Source organism: Anabrus simplex, chromosome 4 (assembly GCF_040414725.1).
Source record: "Anabrus simplex isolate iqAnaSimp1 chromosome 4, ASM4041472v1, whole genome shotgun sequence".
NCBI classification, from domain to species: Eukaryota; Metazoa; Arthropoda; class Insecta; order Orthoptera; family Tettigoniidae; genus Anabrus; species Anabrus simplex.
Window position 1 is genome coordinate 71,636,086 of NC_090268.1, and position 22,436 is coordinate 71,658,521.

General features: G+C 41.4%; 1 protein-coding gene across 1 annotated transcript in view; it reads left to right on the forward strand.

The window, feature by feature from the left end:
- The window catches only part of LOC136872407 (uncharacterized), a 189,431-nt gene that overhangs the window by 143,559 nt on the left and 23,436 nt on the right, over positions 1–22,436 (forward strand). Inside the window, exon 2 of the mRNA XM_067146228.2 lies at positions 19,295–19,411. Coding sequence (XP_067002329.1) covers positions 19,300–19,411 — 112 coding nt within the window. The 5' untranslated portion in view covers positions 19,295–19,299. The remainder of the gene's footprint in view (positions 1–19,294; positions 19,412–22,436) is intronic.

Genomic DNA, 22,436 nt, shown 5'->3' on the forward strand with positions numbered 1-22,436 from the left:
GAGTGCGATAGGCTTCTGCAGCCGGCACTGTTCCTATCCTCGCCGCTAGATGGGGGCTTTATTCAGTCCATTCCTGACCCGGTCGATGATTGGAAACTGGCTGTGGATTTTCATTTACATCTAATAGCCAGGCTGAGTAGCTCAGACGGTAGAGATCAAGTTCGGAGATTCGACCGCAGCTCGTTTCGGTGGTATCTGAAGGTGCTCAAATACGTCAGCCTCAACAACAACAACACCACCAATCATCAATGATCTGCATTTAGAGCGGTGGCAGATTCCCTGTCAGTTGTTTATTTCATATTTACATTTATTTTTATTTACTTACCTATTTGCTTTTCTTAAATATTTTCAACAAACTTGTGAATTTATCGAGCATTTCCCTTGTCAGTCCCTTATTGCTCGTCCTATAAATGAATATTTGCCCTAATTTGTCCTCTTGAATTCCAACTTTATCTACATACTATGATCTTTCCTATTTTTAAAAGCCACACTCAATCTTATTCTTCTACTTATGTCATTCCACGCCAACTCACCACTGACAGCTCGAAACATACCACATAGTCGAGCATCTCGTCTCCTTACTCCCAAGTCTTCCCAGCCCAAAGTTTGCAACATTTTAATAACACTCCTTCTTTGTCGGAAATCACTGAGAACAAATCATGCTGCTTTCCTTTGAATATATTTCCAGTTCTCGTATCAAGTAGTCCTGGTGAGAGTCCCGTACACTGGAACCATACTCTAGTTGGGGTCGTACCAGAGCCTTACACGCCCTCTCCTTTACAACCCCTAAATACTCTCATAACCATGTGAAATGATCTGTAATCTTTCTTAACCATCTCGTTAATATGATGACCCCAATGAAGACACCCCATGTGATACTATCACCCCATCAACACCATTAAAAATGAGAAGACGTTTCCTCTTGGTAAAACTTACTTTTCATCGAGTTTTCATCCCGCTTACATTCATACTATTTCCTTCTGCCATGTTTCGGTAGATTCACCGACATTCACGGGACAAAATTCTGGCACCTCAGTGTCAGCGAAAACCGTAAAGTCATAGATGGTGGGACGTAAAACCAAAAACATTATTATTATTATTATTATTATTATTATTATTATTATTATTATTATTATTATTATTATCTTTTTATCGATTTTGGCCATCTACGGATATATAAAGTAACCCACTGTATTTATTTCGGTTTGTTTTTTGCTTTCGAATAGTTCTTCATTATTTCATTATGGTTTTTTTCCTGCTCTCTTCTGTCCAGATCTTATTCCGTTCCCTCCTTTCATTCTCCTGGAAACACTTGAAACTTTGTATTAATCTCCTAAAAAGTTGCTCTGCCCTGTATTATATCTGCTGTTATTCCCATCTCTGCCATATCTCTTTGTATACTTTGCATCCACTGATTTTCATTTATCTGTCTTTCTTTCTTTCTTTCTTTCTTTCTTTCTTTCTTTCTTTCTTTCTTTCTTTCTTCCTTCCTTCCTTAATCCGTTTACCCTCGATGGTTGGTTTTCCCTCAGACTCAGCGAGGCTTTATGTCAGATGATACAACTGGGGAGGAGAACCAGTACCACGCCCAGGCGGCTTCACCTGCTTCATTTGCCTGGACGAGAAGTGGGAAACAACGGAAAATCACTTCTAGGATGGCCGGGGAAGGAATCGAACCCATCTCTGCTCAGATAACCTCTCGAGGCTGAGTGGACCCTGTTTCAGCCCTCGTACCACTTTTCAAATTTCGTGGCAGAGCCGGGGATCTAACCCGGGCCTCCGCGGGTGGCAGCTAATCACACTAACCACTACACCACAGAGGCGGTGATTTCCATTCTTACCCTTGTAAACATTCTTTCTTTCAGCTTTCCTTTACATATTATTATTATTAATTAATCAATCAGTGACCTACGCTTGGGCCGCTTGCGCAGGTGGCAGATTCCCTATTAATTATTTACCTCATAATTACATTTATTTATACCGGGCGAGTTGGCCGTGCGCGTAGAGGCGCGCGGCTGTGAGCTTGCATCCGGGAGATAGTAGGTTCGAATCCCACTATCGGCAGCCCTGAAGATGGTTTTCCGTGGTTTTCCATTTTCACACCAGGCAAATGCTGGGGCTGTACCTTAATTAAGGCCACGGCCGCTTCCTTCCAACTCCTAGGCCTTTCCTATCCCATCGTCGCCATAAGACCTATCTGTGTCGGTGCGACGTAAACCCCCTAGCAAAAAAAAAAAAAAAAAAAAAAACATTTATTTATAATTGTTACCTAGCTTTCTCTTAAATATGCTCAACGAACTTGGAATTCTGGGTGTCTGGTTCACTGTTAATCAGCTTCCAGCTTTTTCTAGTAGCTTCTTAGTCGAAAGCCTCAACAGTTTGCCGATCCTTTTGTTTTGCTCGCTGGTGTTGTCGGCAACTGCGCAGCAATTTACCTGTTTCAAATCGGTTTTTAATTTTGCCAATCCATTTCAATGGGTCTGTTTTAACTTTCCTCCTATTTTCATAGAATTCGACTATTTGTTTTGTAAGTCTTTTTTTGTTTTTTTTGGTTTTTTTTTTTTTTGCTAGTTGCTTTACGCCCCACCGACACAGATAGGCCTTATGGCGATGATGGGACAGGAAAGGCCTAGGAATCGGAAGGAAGCGGCCGTGGCCTTAATTAAGGTACAGCCCCAGCTTTTGCCTGGTGTGAAAATCGGAAACCAACAGTGGGGTTTGAACCCACTATCTCCCGGTTGCAAGGTCAAAGCTGCGCGCTCCTAACCGCACGGCCAACTCGCCCGGTTTTTTTTTTAAGTTTGTCTGGATGCATTCTTTTAATATGACCATAGAATCTTAGCCTGCGTTTTTTTAATGTCGCTGTGAATATTTGTGTATTGTCTAATTTCCTGTTTGCCTCAAAGTTGGTAAATGAAATGAAATGGCGTATGGCTTTTGGTGCCGGGAGTATCCGAGGACAAGTTCGACTTGCCAGATGCAGGTCTGCGCGTCGTGATGAGGATGAAATGTTGATGAAGACGACAGCTGCACACAGTCCCCCTGCCATCGAAATTAACCAATTATGGTTGAAATTCCCGCCCCTGCCAGAAATCGAACCCGGGACCCCTGTGACCAAAGGCTACCAAGCTAAACATTTAGCCATGGAGACGGACCTCAAAGTTGATATTGTTCGCTGGTGAATTTTGGGCCTAGAATTTTTCTTACGATTTTGCGTTCTTCTTCTATTTATTTTTTTTTCAATGTTTTCGATGTCTGCTTTCCTGTTCAAAATTAGCGTCTCTGATCCATAAATACATTCTGGTTTAATGACTGTATTGTAATGTCGCAGTTTTGTGAGCTTGGAGATACGTTTTTTGTTACAGATCTTTTGGGTTAGTCGATGTGCAGTTTCCAACTTTTGGCATCCAATTTCACTGGTTTTTGTTTCGAGTCCATTTTCCTGAATTGTTTCACCAAGATACTTATATTGTGATACTCGTTTAATTTCGACATGTTTTGTTCCCACGAATTTTTGTGCATTTTTGTTGCACTTTCATGAATTCTGTCTTTACAAAAGATATCTGAAGGCCGACTGTAATGGTGATAGGGACTGTGAATGTTTGCAGTGTTTGTTCTTGTGACACGGGTGAAGTTTTCGCGAGTTCTATGGCATTCTTCGTGAAATGAACAGTGTTATTGTTTGTTAGGAATACTTTCCCACATCCGTCATCGCTGCACCTACACTCATTTATTTACATTTCGCTTTACGTCGCATCGACACAGATAGGTTTTATGGTGACGACGGGATAGGAAAGGCCTAGGACTGGGAAAAAAGCGGCCGTAAATGTAGAATACACTCGCGGTATCCCCTGCCGGTCGTAAGAGGTGACTACAAGGGGCGACCAAGGGATGATTCAATTAGAACCATGAAACTACTCTTGATTCGTACCATCATGCGGCGAACACCATGGGTTGCATGTACTTGCGAGTAGTATCACTAAATTGGTACGAAATAGGTTTGTGATTAGTTGCAGTAAAAAGCCTGGCCTGGTGAATTCCAGTACCCGTGCGTTGTACCCATGTGAGCAACACCACGGGTCTGGACGTAGCCTGTGAGTTGTACCGCTATATGAGCGGCACCGTGGGTCAGCGTTGCCTGTGATTGGTACCCACTATGTGAGGAACACCACGGGAATACCGGCGCCCGTGACTAGTACACCTAGGTGAGAAACCTTACCGGTTTGCATTGGCTATGAGTGACGCCACTGTGTGCGAAACACCATAGGTCTGCGTTCCCTGTACGAATTACAATACTTGTGAGTAGTACCATCTTGTGTGGACCACCGTGAGTCTTCGCTACTTTTGATCAGTACCCCCAAAATGACAAATACCATGGTTCTACTTTACTCGCTACATGTACCATTCTGTGGGGCCTTAGACGTGAATTTAGCACCCCTTCCGACATCAAGCATCACTGTGCTTTATAAATGGTCCCTTGGTCAGTAATACTCTAATTAACTACCTTCTTTTTGAGTCTGATCCACTGTTTTTGTTTGTTTGTTTATTTGTTTTTGTTTTTTGTAGGGTTCATGTCCATCCATTCATTCTTTCCTTCATGAAATTTTTTATTTTAATTTGGTCAGTGGATGAATTTGAATTTTTTGTTATTTCATTCCGTATCATTAGGAACCGATGACCTCGTTGTTAGGCCCCTTTAAACAACAAGCATCATCATCATCATCAAAAGCGGCCGTGGCTGTAAGTAAGGTACAGCTCCGGCATTTGCCTGGTGTGAAAAATGGGAAGCCACGAAAAACTATTTCAGGGCTGCCGACAAAGGAGCTCGAACCCACCATCTCCCGGATACAAGCTCACAGCCGCTCGCCCCTAACCGTACGGCCAACTCTCCCGGTGCACCTGTGAAACTGTAAAATATCGTCTAACTTTAGCTCATTGAGTTTAGGTTAGGAATTGAAGTTTTTGAAAAGACGGAGGAGCCCCAGTACACTTCTGTGAAAACCATGACTGTACGATTACGATGTGTCAGCGAGAAACTCTATGTACATTGTTTAAAATCTGCTGTAGCTTACGCTATGATGCTGCCGTGAATACAGTTTTATTTTATTTTTTATTTTTGTATTTCTTTTGGCAGCTCGGGTAAAGAACGCGTTCTCCACACGCCACTGATTGAATCGTGATTTAGTTCCTTCCAGTTACAGTCTTTTCAATTGAAATTTGAAGTCCGGCTTTTGCAGCTATTTCGTGAAGTTCTTTTATGGACTGGATTGCTCTCTGTCTATTACTAGAAAGGATTGCCAGATAATCTGCGATAGCTAAGGAATCAAGGTGAATTTTGTTTTCCAGAAGTCTGCCAATATTTATCCCGTTAGTTTGTTTTCCCATTCATGAATCGCTTTCTCTAAAACTAGGTTGAATTGTAGTGGCGATAATCCATCTCCTTGTCAGACACCGATTCTGATTTTGAACGACGATGAAATTCCGTCAAAAATCGTACTGAATCTACTTTCGATTTTAGTATGCCCAATCCGAAGTAAAAATGAAGTAATGATCTGAATAGAAAAGGCGAAAATGATAATTTTTATTATATAAATAACAATCATTAAAATGTCCTGTAGTTACTTTACTTCGCTTTCTAAAGCTCTTGTGAGTGGACTGGATACAGTTGTGTTTGTTTCCCTCCGTTGTATTTGTTTTTCTGTCGTGTTTCTGTGTTTGAACAACAGTTTGTTCGTGTCACTGTCAGCCTTACTATAAAATGTAAACCTAAGGAATAAGCAAAATTCACAGTAATTCTCCATATTCTCTCTCGTATTCCAATAAGTAAACTATTTTTTTTTTTTTTTTTGTAATACAGGACTTAAACTAACTTGTTTTCAAGACTTCAAGGACGTTTCCAATAGATATTTTATGATACGTCTTTACTGGCATCAGACAAAATAAATATTTGTTGCCGGCGAAGTCGAAACCGATTCTTTGTATTCAAATTAGTAATTCATTTTTTCTTATTCTCTGATCAGACTTTCTGCTATACATTTCAAGTTCTAAATGAATACATCACGTTTTCATCAACCCCGGCCTTTGAGACTACGTCATCCGCATAAACCCAAACTGTTCACATCGTTTGTAGCTAACTCAAACCCATCCAGTACTTTTATGTATTTTAGTAAACTGTCCATCCAAGCTGAGAAGAATAAGGACAGAATTTATAGCCATTCCTTGCCTATGTAACTACTACGAAGCAATATCTCATTCTACTTTTTATCACTACTCTTGATTGATTCTCAATATAAATGCTATAAGTTAACCTTTTGTTTACTTCCAATTATTATTATAATTATCAATTGCCCTAGTTTTTCTTTCGGCCGTTCTATACCTATTTATTTATTTATTTATTTATTTATTTATTTATTTATTTATTTATTTATTTATTTATTTATTTATTTATTTATTTATTTATTTATTTATTTATTTATTTATTTATTTATTTATTTATTTATTTATTTATTTATTTATATGTCAGTTATATTCGCATGTCAGCTTAGAATGCCAGACACGCCTGGGAAGTTTACCAATGGATAAATTTGCGCTGTAGGCGAATGTCGGTGTGGTACGATGGTTTCCTTTTTAATTAGCATGCCAGTGAATGACATACACACACGCATTTTAGCACTGACACCTCAGCCGTACGAGAAATCGGACTCCACACAAAATCGAGGACGCCATACCACTTTGTGAAAGCACAGTGTTGTGTATATTAAAACGTGTAGTTTGCATTCGCAATATTATCTGCTAACGAAATACTTTGTCCGCAGGCAAGCGATGGAAACTTTACCTTTCGATTGTGTGAAAAGCATCTGCCTCTGAAAAGGTAGTTTATCTATAGCAGGTACATGTTACATTTCACAAAGTTGTCATAGAGTTTATGACGGTTAACTCTGTTATCATTTGTCACATGGAGGGTGGGCGGAATATATGTTCGTATACTAAAAAGATTTATTGCTGTATGCGACACTTTGTAACACAGATAAGTTTATGTTTACCAGAAGCAAGGTGCGCCGTTGAAGGCGACGATCATAAATCTATAATTGTTTGAAGGTGGTGGGCTTTCCAAAAATTTCCGTGGATGGAACAAAATTAAAGATTATGTGTATTCGTAAAGCTTGCTCAAAGTGAAAGGGAGAAACTCTTTAATAATCACATATATATTCAAGAAATCAACAACAGCTAGTGGAGAATCACGCATTTGATACATCATACTCCTTCAACAAGTTTTCTATTCAACAAGAATATTTCTACTTCTATGAAATGGACACTGTTTAAATTGCGAAATTACTTATTTCTAAGGACGAACACGTCCCTTGTATTCTCATCATTTTTCCCTCCCTCCCTTCCTACCATTCTTAACCCTCAAATGTCCAGCATTGCATATGTGCAAAGTATAATTTACTTGCTTATTATTTCCGCTACACCGAAGGAGTTCGCTTTAAAAAACTCGTGTCCTCGTCAGGAGGAGGTGCAGCTCTTCTCAGGCACAACCCCAATGGAGGTGAGCTGCATGTACGATTTTAAACACATACCAGCCCTCCTGCCATTCTTAAATTTCTGGCAGTACCAGGAATCGAACACGCTAACGCCAGCTAACAGTACTAACCGTTACGATAGGGAGGTGGACAGGTCGCTGTTGATTTAGATGGAATGACCTTTCGTGATCAATGCAATGACCCGTTCACTGATCGTGGTACAAGTGCAAAGTTCCCTTTAACTCTCACGGTGACCATTTCGTGAAATGTAATCTCCTATATATCTTCTTCCCACCCCGAGGAAGATGCTTTTCACACCACCCCAAGGTAACTTTCTATCATTCTCCTGTGAACTCTCCATCATTACACCGTGGTAAGGTTTCGCTAAAGATAAACTTTCCTCATTACACCGTGGTAAGGTTTTCTTAAAGATAAACTCTCCATCATTACCCCGTGGTAAGGTTTCCTAAAGATAAACTTTCCATCATTACACTGTGGTAAGGTTTTCCTAAAGATAAACTTTACATCATTACACCGTAGTAAGGTTTTCCTAAAGATAAACTCTCCATCATTACACCGTGGTACGGTTTTCCTAAAGATAAACTTTCCATCATTACACCGTGGTAAGGTTTCCCTAAAGATAAACTCTCCATCATTACACCGTAGTAAGGTTTTTCTAAAGATAAACTCTCCATCATTACACCGTAGTAAGGTTTTCCTAAAGATAAACTCTCCATCATTACACCGTGGTAAGGTTTTCCTAAAGATAAACTCTCCATCATTCATCGTCACCATAAGACCTATCTGTGTCGGTGTGACGTAAAGCAAGTAGCAAGAAGAAAAACTCTCCACCATTACACCGTAGTAAGGTTTTCCTAAAGATAAACTTTCCTCATTACACCGTGGTAAGGTTTTCTTAAATATAAACTCTCCATCATTACCCCGTGGTAAGATTTTCCTAAAGATAAACTCTCCATCGTTACCCCGTGGTAAGGTTTTCCTAAAGATAAACTCTCCATCATTACACCGTGGTAAGATTTTCCTAAAGATAAACTCTCCACCATTACACCGTAGTAAGGTTTTCCTAAAGATAAACTTTCCTCATTACACCGTGGTAAGGTTTTCTTAAATATAAACTCTCCATCATTACCCCGTGGTAAGATTTTCCTAAAGATAAACTCTCCATCGTTACCCCGTGGTAAGGTTTTCCTAAAGATAAACTCTCCATCATTACACCGTGGTAAGATTTTCCTAAAGATAAACTCTCCATCGTTACCCCGTAGTAAGGTTTTCCTAAAGATAAACTCTCCATCGTTACCCCGTGGTAAGGTTTTCCTAAAGATAAACTCTCCATCATTACACCGTGGTAAGATTTTCCTAAAGATAAACTCTCCATCATTACCCCGTGGTAAGATTTTCCTAAAGATAAACTCTCCATCGTTACCCCGTAGTAAGGTTTTCCTAAAGATAAACTCTCCATCATTCATCGTCGCCATAAGACCTATCTGTGTCGGTGCGACGTAAAGCTAGTAGCAAGAAGAAGAACTCTCCATCATTACACCATACTAAGGTTTTCCTAAAGATAAACTTTCCTCATTACACCGTGGTAAGGTTTTCTTAAAGATAAACTCTTCATCATTACCCCGTGGTAAGGTTTTCCTAAAGATAAACTTTCCTCATTACACCGTGGTAAGGTTTTCCTAAGGATAAACTCTCCATCATTACCGCTTGGTAAGTTTTTCCTAAAGATAAACTCTCCATCATTTCCCCGTGGTAAGGTTTTCCTAAAGATAAACTCTCCATCATTACCCCGTGGTAAGGTTTCCTTAAATATAAACTTTCCGTCATTACCCCGTGGTAATATTTTCCTAAAAATAAACTCTCCATCATTACCGCTTGGTAAGGTTTTCCTAAGGATAAACTCTCCATCCTTACACCGTGGTAAGGTTTTCCTAAAGATAAACTCTCAATCATTACCGCTTGGTAAGGTTTTCCCAAAGATAAACTCCCCATCATTATCCCGTTATAAGGTTTTCCTAAAGGTGCAATATGCGTCATTTTCTCGCGAGTGAAGTTTTCCCAACGGTGTGAGCTATATCAGGGGTGGCGCTTTCAGTGATATCAATAACAAAGTTCGAAGTGGAAGTTCATAGGTCTGATACAGTAATCGCGATGCACATGAGCCAGCAAAAATAATATGTACTGCTGGGTTGTGCGTATGAATGTGGATCTGAAAAGAAAAGAGGCACCGGTACACATGGCATTTTTTTTAAAAATCATTATAAGTGAATAACTGCAATCAAGAGATGCTACCTAGCATACAGTTACAACTCACCTTCAATAATGTGCAGCCATCAGGCAGCAACTTTCTCAGCTATTTACTCAAAGATAGACTTTAAGGTATACGGCTACCTTGTCACATGGCCCTGTCAATTTGTAACTATTCATGTATGCAGTATGTATTTATCTTGCATGCTTTTGCTTCTGTCATACGATAAATACATAAATAAATCTCTTTCCCTTCCCTTCAAACTTCGACACTATGAAACTGTAGTAAGACGTTTGTTACTGTATGCCTCAAAAACACGGTCAAAATGGGCAACTCGGGAATTTTGAACTGAATGAAAAATCCTGGGGAAAATCATAGTGCCCATTAAGGAGGGAGGTGAATAGTGAATCAAGCTTAACAGAGAGCTTTACAAACATTTAGACAGCGTAACATCAGGCATGAGAAGGGGAGACTTGTCTTCTACAGTCACGTAGTCAGAACAAGAGACAACAAGAGACTGACCACGAACCTGCTACGCAGGCGTAGCAGGGGGAGAGGTGATACTCCCACGTGGCGCGTCCCAGGTGGCGGATAGGGGGGTCCTAACCGGCTTGCCGGCGGACTTGAGGGAAATAAAATACCTCTCGCGGACCAAACACACACCCCCTGTGGGTGGGGGAGGCAGACGAATAATACACCCACGGTATCCCCTGCCTGTCGTGAGAGCCGACTAAAAGGGGCGACCAAGGGATGATTGTATTCGAACCATGCAACTACATGTGATTAGTACCACCACGCGGAGAACACCAAGGGTCGCTTTTACTTGTGCGTAGTACCACAATATTAGGTACGAAATAGGTTTGTGATTAGTAGCAAAGAGGAGCACCGCGCGGTCGGCTTTTGCAGTACCTGTGATTAGTATCACCATATGAGCGGGACCATGGGATGATAGCTACCATGGTTCTGCCTTGCCTATGATTAGTACCCACTATATGAGGAACACCATGGGATAGGGAGAGGTCCCTGTGGTTAGTACTCTTCTGTGATGAACATCATAGGTTTGCGTTGCCTGTGAATGGCGCCGCAGAGTGAGAAAAACATAGGTCTGTATTAATGTCGAATGTCATAAGCTTTGAGTAGTACAATAATGTGTGGAATACCGCAAGTCTCTGCTACCATTGATTAGTACCACAACAGGACAGATACCATGGTGCTACATTACTAGCGATAAGTATCATTCTGAGGGGCCTTTGACTTGTATTTTGGACCCATTTAGACATCAAGCATCCTCGATTTGCTTTGGAAGTGGTCCCTTGGTCAGTAATACTGTTAACTATGATAGTTTTTTGAGTCGGATCCACTGATTGTTTTAAATTCATGTTCATTCATTCATTCATTCATTCTTCATGATATTTTTTATTTTGGTCAGTGGATAATTTTGAACTTTTACTTTGTCGTTTCATTTCGTACCATTAGGGGCCGATGACCTCGATGTTAGGCCCCTTTAAACAACAAGCATCATCATCATCATCACAAGAGACTGACTTCAAAAACCCTCAATACCATTTCTGTAGGGAAGAGGACAAACGCTACGTGGACAAAACTGGTTCTAAAAGACCTAAAAATATTAAAATTTGATCCCAAGGATATATAAAACATTGATAAATATAGAATGCTGATCGGAACATCCGACACTCTCCAGTCATTGACAGCTAAAACATTGCGTACCGGAACGAGTGGACTCAGGAAAGGAAAGCGACCCACAACGCAAAGATGAAGGAATAAATAAATAAATAAATAAATAAATAAATAAATAAATAAATAAATAAATAAATAAATACTCTAATTGGTTTTCTCTTCAAAATCTTCTTCTTATTCTCCCACTGTCGGCAGCCCTTAAGATGATTTTCCGTTCGTTCCCCACTTTTTTTTCTTTCTTAATGTGTTTACACTCCAGGGTCGGTTTTTTCCATCGGACTCAACGAGGGATCTCACCTCTACCGCCTCAAGGGCAGTGTCCTGGAGCTTCAGACTCTGGGTCCGGGGATACGACTGGGGAGGATGACCAGTACCTCGCCAGGCGGCCTCACCTGCTATGCTGAAGAGGGTCCTTGCGGGGGAATGGGAAGATTGGAAGGGATAAACAAGGAAGAGGAAAGGAAGCGGCCATGGGCTTAAGTTAGGTACCATCGCGGCATTTGCCTGGAGGAGAAGTGGGAGACCATGGAAAATCACTTCCAGGATGGCTGAGGTGGGAATAGAGCCCACCTCTACTCAGTTGACCTCGCGAGGCTGATTGGACCCCGTTCCTGCCCTCGAACCAGTTTTCAAATTTCGCGGCGGAGCCGGGAATCGAACCCGGGCCTCCGGAGGTGGCAGCTAATCACACTAACCACTACACCATAGAGGCGGACCTCTTCAAAATCAAAGGGATAAAACTGAAAAATCAGCTGTTTTTTGCTACTGTTTTTTATTTGCAGCTACTTATTTTTTGACTGTTTTATGTTAAATTATTATCATTAATACAGCTGTCCAACAATGATTGCTCTGAATGAGACAGTTCTGGGAGACAGAATAATAACAAGCCTATTATATAGAATCCTGGTCATACGTTGTAAGCAATAGTGTACTTCAGTAAAATCCATTATCACATTGTTTGGTATCAGGACACTTCTTTATGGAATGTGATCGGAATTTAGTCACAATGTACGAGGGTTGGAACTTAAATAGCGGTAACAATGCTATGGAGACCCTATGCAACGGAATCTAATATTGTCGCTGATAGCACACGTTGGTTACATACCTACCTTACCTCAGAGCGAATGGACTCGCCCTTCCAACACCATCTGCGTGCGCACAAGCGAGAGAAACACGCTCACTTGTGAGCTAGCGGTCTAACTTAACGTTGTCACTATGTGTTCCAAACAGGAACAACGGAGCTGGATCAGGACTGAATGTGTCAGAGGTCGTACAGCACGACAGTGTCATCAAGGTTTCATCTGCATTGCCTTACAGAACAGTGGCACGTTGGGTAACAGCCTTCAACGATGGTCGGCAAACTGTGGCGGACATTTATCGGGCAGGTCGTCCTACGAGTGGCCGCGTTACTGGACAGTGATCGAAACCAGACGATTCGTGAGCTCAGAACTGTTGCAGAAATTCGACGGGCAGTAGACCGCTCCATTCGCACCATCAATAGAACAGGTTCTGCTAAAGGTATACCACGACTTCCACATCGCTGGCAACGGATTATACACAACGCTGGTGACTAAAGTGAGGGACAGTAAAGGCTGCTAACATGTAACTCTTTTGTATCTGTTGTAAATAAATAGTTGCCACTATTTAAGTTCCAACCTTCATGAAAAGTGTGAAAAGAAATCAACATACATCTTTGTTCTAAATGGCTGATGGACCGTGTTGTCAAAAGGCATCAGAAAATGTACTGTAGTTATAATGAATCAGAGTGACTTCATTTCTGTTGAACCAGTAAACACTAAACAAAAACTTAGAATCTACTCCCAAAACTGTTTATAGCCCACTCCAAAAAATGTACATAATACATAAATCTCACAGAACTTCTTCTATTTAAACCACTAATTCACCATCAGTTCTGCAAGCCCTTGGATTAAGGAAATGGAAGTAATTACACAAATCAACGAGATCAGGTGACAAGCTCATTAGCCAGTACAGTATAAGCAAGTGGACCTCCGGCCGATGAAGATAGTGATCACGTCAATTTATTTTAATTTAACGTCGCAATAATACATCAGAAGATTTCGGCGACGCAAGGAACGCAAGGATGAGAAAGGGCTAGCACTGTGGAGATAGTAGCCGTGCCTTAATTAAGGTACATCCCGAGCATCTACCTAGTCTGAAAAAGGGAAACGGCGGAAAGGTCTGCCGACGGTGGCATTCGAACCCATCTCTCGAATGAAAGCGCACAGCTACGCTACTCTAACCGCAGGGCTAACTCTCTCTGTGTGGTCACACCTGAAGTTCAGAATGTGATAAAAGAAAGAAAAAGGAATGACTACTTTATAATGAAAAACATGAAGAGTTCATTCACATTATTAATCAAATTTTTTAAAAAATAAGAAATAAATGGCATGTAATAAAAAATAACTTTTTACTTTTATACAACTTATAAATCTCATTTTTGTCCCGTACTGCATCAACTCAACTAAGGTTAGGTTTAAGGAAGAATCCCACCTTCCAATACTTATTTGTTTTTTACTGCTAGTCTATGATTTTATGAAAAATATTCCAGCTTAAAATCGAATTACATTATTTTAAAAAGTACATGTACATCTTCACTTAAAAAGAGTTAAAAATTGGCATAAATATATAATTTATAATTTCGTGTGGCTATTTCTAGCGGAGTGCAGCCCTTGTAAGGCAGACCCTCCGATGAGGGTGGGCGGCATCTGCCATGGGTAGGTAACTGCGTGTAATTGTGGTGGAGGATAGTGTTATGTGTGGTGTGTGACTTGCAGGGATGTTGGGGACTGCACAAACACCCAGCCCCCGAGCCATTTGAATTAACCAATGAAGGTTAAAATCCCCGACCCGGCCGGGAATCGAACCCTGGACCCTCTGAACCAAAGGCCAGTACGCTGACCGTTCAGCCAACGAGTCGGACATTGGCATAAATGAAATAGAAACACGACACGACATTTCCCTACTTTCACCTCCGTTTCCCCTCTTTCGCCTCATGCTACACGTACACACTGTCAGCTGGCGACACAAGGGAAGAAGTAAACACAGCGGGACCGGCCGGGAGGTAAACATTTTGTTTACAAGGCTTCCCTTTATTTCTTTTCATCATCATCATCATCTGTTTACCCTCCAGGTTCGGTTTTTCCCTCAGACTTAGCTAGGGATCCCACCTCTACCGCTCCAAGGGCAGTGTCCTGGAGCTGCAGACTCTTGGTCGGGGGATACAACTGGGGAGTATGACCAGTACCTCGCCCAGGCGGCCTCACCTGCTATGCTGAACAGGGGCCTTGTGGAGGGATGGGAAGAGTGGAAGGGATAGGCAAGGAAGAGGGAAGGAAGCGGCCGTGGCCTTAAGTTAGGTACCATCCCGGCATTCGCCTGGAGGAGAAGTGGGAAACCACGGAAAACCACTTCGAGGATGGCTGAGGTGGGAATCGAACCCACCTCTACTCAGTTGACCTCCCGAGGCTGAGTGGACCCCGTTCCAGCCCTCGTACCACTTTTCAAATTTCGTGGCAGAGCCGGGAATCGAACCCGGACCTCCGGGGGTGGCAGCTAATCACGCTAACCACTACACCACAGAGGCGGACTCTTTATTTCTTTTCTAAATCAATTTTCATTTCTTTTGTTACAGACTCCCTTGAACATCTTAAAACTTTATAACAAAAACTTAACCTCAACTTCGGTTGTTCTTAAGGAGTTCCCCCCCCCCCCCCCCCAGGTCATCGTATTTTAAATTTTACATTTAAAAAATTTTAAGTCTATCCTCAAGATATTTAAAGTACACCCTTCTCCAGCATATTGAAGAAAGAAGATCCCTCATATCAGATTTTTATGTCAAACTTGAACATTGATTTGTTGAGGTTTTAACCCAACATTAAGGAACATTTTATCACATCACTATCATCATCATCATAAGTGTTTTTATTTAATTTGTGCCAATTTTTGCATCCTTTTCTTCGCTAAAGATGTTCCACATTAGCGTGTACATTATTGAAAATCCAAGCGGTACAAGTGATTTATTTACAGCCTCAAATGAGTATTGGAAAACGTTTCAAACAGAATTGTCAAAATACAAACATATTGACAGTACCATCCATGTAATACCATACCCAGAATGTAGAATACTTAACAGTTTTCTCAGAAGTATTGACTTGTATTCTTTTCAGCCCTTCAAATATTTGCCCGAATATGCAGCGTGTTCTTAAAGTCAACGGACTCAAAATGTATGATTTATTCTGAAGTGTTAATACACAAATAAATCTAGTGATTACGGATAATAGTTCTACATACCTTCAGGTTACGAAAAATACTTTTTAAACTCCGGTAGAAGTACTCTGGAAGTATTGAGAGTAAGAAAATGTTCAGACTTAACATTAGCCACGAACCTGCTACGCAGGCGTAGCAGGGGGAGAGGTGATACTCCCACGTGGCGCGTCCCAGGTAGCGGATAGGGGGGTCCTAACCGGCTTGCCGGCGGACTTGAGGGAAATAAAATACCTCTCGCGGACCAAACACACACCCCCTGTGGGTGGGGGAGGCAGACGAATAATACACCCACGGTATCCCCTGCCTGTCGTGAGAGCCGACTAAAAGGGGCGACCAAGGGATGTTTAAATTGGAACCATGAAACTGCTTTTGATTCGTGCCATCTCGCGGGGAACACCAAGGGTTGCTTTTACTTGTGCGTAGTACCACTATATTAGGTACGAAATTGGTTTGTGATTAGTAGCACACAGGAGCACCACGCGGTCGGCTTTTGCAGTACCTGTGAATAGTACCACCATATGAGCAGGACCATGGGATGATAGCTACCATGGTTCTGCCTTGCCTATGATTAGTACCCACTATATGAGGAACACCACGGGATAGGGAGAGGTCCCTGTGGTTAGTACTCTTCTGTGATGAACACCATAGGTTTGCGTTGCCTGTAAATGGCGCCGCAAAGTGGGAAAACATAGGTCTGTATTAAATGTCGAATTTCATAAGCTCTGAGTAGTACAATAATGTGTGGAATGCCGCAAGTCTCTGCTACTTTTGATTAGTACCGTAACAGGACAGCTACCATGGTTCTATTTTGATAGCGATAAGTACCGTTATGAGGGGCCGATAACTTCGATTTAGGACCCCCTTTTGACTGCACGCATAATCGATTCATTGTTATGCTATAGCGGTAGTCCCTTGGTCAGTAATACGATATTGGCACGTCCGTTTATGTGACTGTGCGACATTGCGGGTCGCAACCACTGATTGTTTTAAATTCATGTCCATTCATTCATTCTTCGTTGTCACATTTTTGAATTCTGGTCAGTGGAGAATTTTAGACTTTTAATATGTCATTCCATTTCGTCTCATTTCGTACCATTAGGGGCCGATGACCTAGATGTTAGGCCCCTTTAAACAACAATCATCAATCATCAATCATCAATCTTAACATTAGCTTTTCGCGCACATTGCGTTCCCACAGTTGCAGTTCACAAGAGATGTCGAAAGTGACCTCCATTTTCTTGCGGGAACAAATTTACACGCTTACACAATGTTTTTGCGACACTTTTCTCAAAATTACTGGTGTTATTTCCCCAATATATTTAGAAATTTCTTCTTTGAGTTCATGTAAAGAATGCCGATTATCTCTGTATATATATTTTCTTTTAAACATCCGCCACAAAAAAGTCTGGAGATGGTAAATCTGGTGAACGAGGAGGCCAGAAACTTCTTGAGATTACTCGATCAGCGAAGAAAATCTTCCAACATAGCCAAGGTCGCGCATTAGCTATATAAAAAGTGGCGCCATTTTCCTGGAACCAGCAATAGTGATCATCCTCTTCCAATAAAGCCACGGATTGTTGCACAGTGTCCACCATCAACTGTGTGTCAAAAAATAGATGTCCAACGATCATTTTGTTGCACGATAATGCGCAACGCACACCTACTTTTTTTTTTTCAGAATGAAGCGGTACTTCATGCAAGGCATGCTTATTTTCGGTTGCCCAAATCCTGGTGTTCTGGGAATTAATCTAGCCACTGAGGTGGAACTATGCTTCATCTGTGAAAAATGTATTGTTCAGAATGGCTACCTTTTGTTTGAAGGTACGGAACCACATAAAGTTCCAATAATACTGACTTGAGGAATTCCCCTCTTAATTATTACAGGGTCAGATAAAGCTTCGCCTATTCTAACTCTCTGAGATATGTTTTCTAGAAATATAGCCACCCATTCAGTCACTCTTTTGTCTAGTCTAATTGCACTTATTTTTGCCAATAGTCTCCCATGATCCACCCTATCGAATGCCTAGATAGGTCAGTCGCGACACAGTCCATTTGACCTAATGAATTCGATATATCTGCTGTATCTTGCTTGAATCCTACAAGTTGATCTTCAGTGAAATAACCTTCCCAAAACCCGAACTGCCTTCTATCGACCAGTTATTAATTTCGCAAACATGTCTTTTATAATCAGAAGGAGTGCTTTCCCAAAGCTTACATGCAATGCATGTCAAACTGACTAAACCTTTCCAAATTATTCCGCCACGAACCTGCTACGCAGGCGTAGCAGGGGGAGAGGTGATACTCCCACGTGGCGCGTCCCAGGTGGCGGATAGGGGGGTCCTAACTGGCTTGCCGGCGGACTTGAGGGAAATAAAATACCTCTCGCGGACCAAACACACTACCCCCTGCGGGTGGGGGACGCACATGTAGAGTACACCCGCGGTATCCCCTGCCTGTCGTACGAGGCGACTAAAAGGGGCGACCGAGGGCTGACTGAATTAGAACCATGAAACTAATTTTGAATCGTACCATCACGCGGGGAACACCATAGGTTGCCTGTACTTGCGAGTAGTACCACTAAATTCGGTACGAAATAGGTTTGTGATTAGTAGCAGTAAAAGCCTGGCCTGGTGGATTCCAGTACCCGTGCGTCGTACCCATGTGTGCAACACCGCGGGTCTGGGCGTAGCCTGTGAGTTGTACCACTATATGAACACCACCGTGGGTCTGCGTTGCCTGTGATTAGTACCCACTATGTGAGGAACACCACGGGAATACCGGCGCCCGTGTTTAGTACACCTAGGTGGGGAACCTTCTCGGTTTGCGTTGACTCTGAGTTGGGCCATTGTGTGAGACACACCATAGGTCTGCGTTACTTGTACGTATTGCAATACTTGTGAGTAGTACCATCTTTTGTGGAACACCGTGAGTCTTCGCTACTTCTGATTAATACCCCAACATGACACATACCATGGTTCTATTTTACTCGCGACATGTACCATTCTGTGGGGCCTTAGACATGGATTTTGCACCCCCTTTAGACACCAAGCATATTGTGCTTAATAAGCGGTTCCTTGGTCGGTAATAATGTTATTTTCGATCTGTATTGATTCCGATCCACTGGCTTTTGTTTGTTTGTTTTGTGTTTTGTTGAGTTCCTGTCCATCCATTCATTCTTCATGCCACATTTTACTTTTATTTTGGTCAGTGGATGCCTTTGCAATTTTTGTTCTTTCATTTCGTACCATTAGGGGCCGATGACCTTCGATGTTAGGCCCCTTAAAACAACAAGCATCATCATCATCATCATCAAATTATTCCGTTAGATACGTGAGCTCCGATTTTTCAGATTCAGAGTCCGGTGACTCTACGATCACCCTGTACTACTATCCATAGATGTGCTTAAGAGATCTTTCCCTTTAACTGAAGTATCTAGTCATACCATAATATACTGTACGTTGGGTTGTTTTTTAAATAAATCTTCGCTGGTCTCAATTACTTCTTCCCACTGTTCCAGGAGACATGCAGTCGGTTCTTGTGGCGTCTTTGCTAGGCGCATCGGTCGTCTTGAACAGCCTAGTGACAGCAAATCAGCTATCCGACACCCACATGCCAGCCGAAAGGGCGGAGACAGGTGAGGAACTTGTTTACTCCAGGTCGAGGTTTAACGTCTCTATGGAATAGAATGAACAAATTGCTTGCCACATTGCTGATTACTTCCCGGTCAAGTTCAATAGGATGGATCTAAGTTGAGTAAAGTGACCCAATGCTTAATTAATTTATTTAATAATAGTAATAAAAACTCTTTCCAGTCTGTAAAACACACAAATTCAATATATATTATAACACTATAACATCCAGTAAAAGAAATATATATACACTGTCGTAAAAGGAATGACATGTTTCCTTCTACAAGAACATCCTCAGATTCTATCAAATCACTTAGATCATGCGTATATATGTACAGTATTGTTTGCGTAGCGTACACTTGTCAAAATAGAGAGTTTGGTGATAATATGAACAAGTAACAACAAATAATGATTTAATTAGTATTGAACCATCACCATATTAAGTAAATGAAATACTTGTGTACTTATCTAGTCTTCCGAAGCTTAGTCCTTAGACCTATCTGTGTCGGTGCGACGTAAAACAACTAGCAAAAAAAAAAAAAAAAAAAGCTTAGTCCATCGTCTCCAAACACTGTTTCATGACTGTAGTCATGGAGAGGCTAGAGGAAATTCTTTTGGACTTAGCATACTGTTACAATTATTCCTGAAAAACTGTGATGTTAACTTCTCTACACAATGAATAAGGAATACTTTTAGATTCTTGTAGAAGTAACACAGCCGAAGATATGATATGAGTAAAGTTGTCTAGAGGAATGACAACACAAAGGACTGGTAGATGTACATTAATGATTACGGTTGCTGATTAACGAACATCAGGTTGGTTGTGAATTTGTGAGTTGTGTGTGAATTTGTATATGATGATGTTGGATTTAGAATGTTAAACTGGTAGCATTCCTTGCAATATTTTCTTTCCATGGAATTGCTAACTGTATTTCTTGTTGTTATTGTTGCGTAATTACTTTTTAATTTTACTTGATTATCATACTACTGTAAGTGATTATTGCCATCAGCCCAAAACATATTCCTGAATTATACCACAAAATCTCAATCAGATTAAGAATCAGAGCAAAAATTAGAATGATATTTGTTTCTAAGGGTCGTAACTCTTTCATTTCTCCCTCTGATTGGTGTTAAGAGGGTTGTGCTTCATAAAACAATAATCACCACCACAACTGTTATTACTGCTGGCAGTGAAATTTGCATCTTTGATTTCTTTCTTTCTTTATTTGTTTTCTATCATTCACTCTTTCACTCACTCACTCACTCCCTTCCTCACTTGCTAAACAGGTGTTCTCAAACGGGTGGGAAGTATCGGTGTTGATGTATTTTTGTGTACACATTCTTAAGACAACACCAAACAGTTCGTATGAACATATTCCCTAAGGTCGATCGTTTGCGAATTACATACTTTTCAACTCTGTATGGGAAGTATGCGTAATAGCCTTGCCTGGCGCATCCCATGTGGAGTAACAGGTGTACACGCATCCACAGAAATCGTGTCCCTAGATAAATAATCAACACTGCGCCACTCCAAGACTAAAAAGGAGGGGTGGGAGTGAAGGGGTAGTGTTGAAGGCTGCTTCAGTACCAAAATGTAGGGGAAGAGAGTAAGCGAGGAGGTGGGGTCACGCTATGCTTTGTTTATATCGGAACGCTATTTCTGTTCATACATGTACCAGCAGGGATACTGTATTCTAACATAACAAGTTCTCAGAATGTACACCATGCGCCTTAATACACGCCTGAACACAGCACCTCATTGATTGTCGGACATGTTCGAAAACGTATTCGATGGCAACCTTGTTCCACACTCTGGCGAGGTTTTGCATTGTCCATAACGTCATGCCTGACACCAAAATACAAACTATCCCCCTATTCTAGCTCGTAATTAAAACAGACCGTGCTCGTAAATGTGCGACAGTAGGGCATATGTTTATAGGGAATTTCTGTGTTATTTCGGAGTGTACTGCCCAATGGCCGATTACTTCCTACTTATTTTGGAGCAGCCTGCATATCCAGAAGCACTTGATCTTATCACTGGACTATTATTGTTTCGTGCGGCTGCTACCAGAGCCTGGTGCAGCCCATCCCTCCGAAGACGGTGGACGGCATCTGCTGTGCACGGTGTTATTATTATTATTTTATTATTATTATTATTACCAGGTTACCCGTGGAACGCAGAGGTGAAAGAAGGTGCCGGGGTGAATGAGTCTAACTACAATGTCAAGAATTGAATTTAAAACATAAACTAAAGGTTATATTTTTGAAAAACAACAACTTAATAAATTTTCACTTAGTGAGATAACAATGACATTTCAGGTACAAAATAGCAATTTGGAAACAAGACTTAGAAAATCCAAGATTTCAGAATTTTAACACTCTCGGGCTTCGAGCCCCTAGTTTTACAATTTTTGAGCTCCCAGCTCAAATTTACAGAAGACCACCAATTTGTTCAAAGGGCAGAAATCCCCTAATTCACGGAGCACTTGCTCCCCGGAATTACAACACCTAGCCTCCAAGAGGCATTCATTAATCTTACAAAAACTTTGAAAAAGAGCTAACAGGCTCTCAGTATTCCAGGCCTATTCAAGGAAACATACAAATTATGGCCTCTGAAGGGACAACTTACAATAGGAAACTGATTCTACAGGGGTATTTAATACCCTACCTACTGGGCCTTCATGTAAAAGGAAAAACTATTAAATAAATGGCCCGAACAGGCGTAGCAGAGGGAGAGGTGATAGTCCCACGTGGCGCGTCCCAGGTGGCGGATAGGGGGGTCCTAACCGGCTTGCCGGCGGACTTGAGGGAAATAAAATACCTCTCGCGGAACAAACACACTACCCCCTGTGGGAGGGGGAGGCAGACGAATAATACACCCACGGAATCCCCTGCCTGTCGTGAGAGGCGACTAAAAGGGGCGACCAAGGGATGATTGTATTAGAACTATGAAACTACTAGTGATTAGTACCACCACGCGGAGAACACCAAGGGTCGCTTTTACTTGCGCGTAGTACCACTATATTAGGT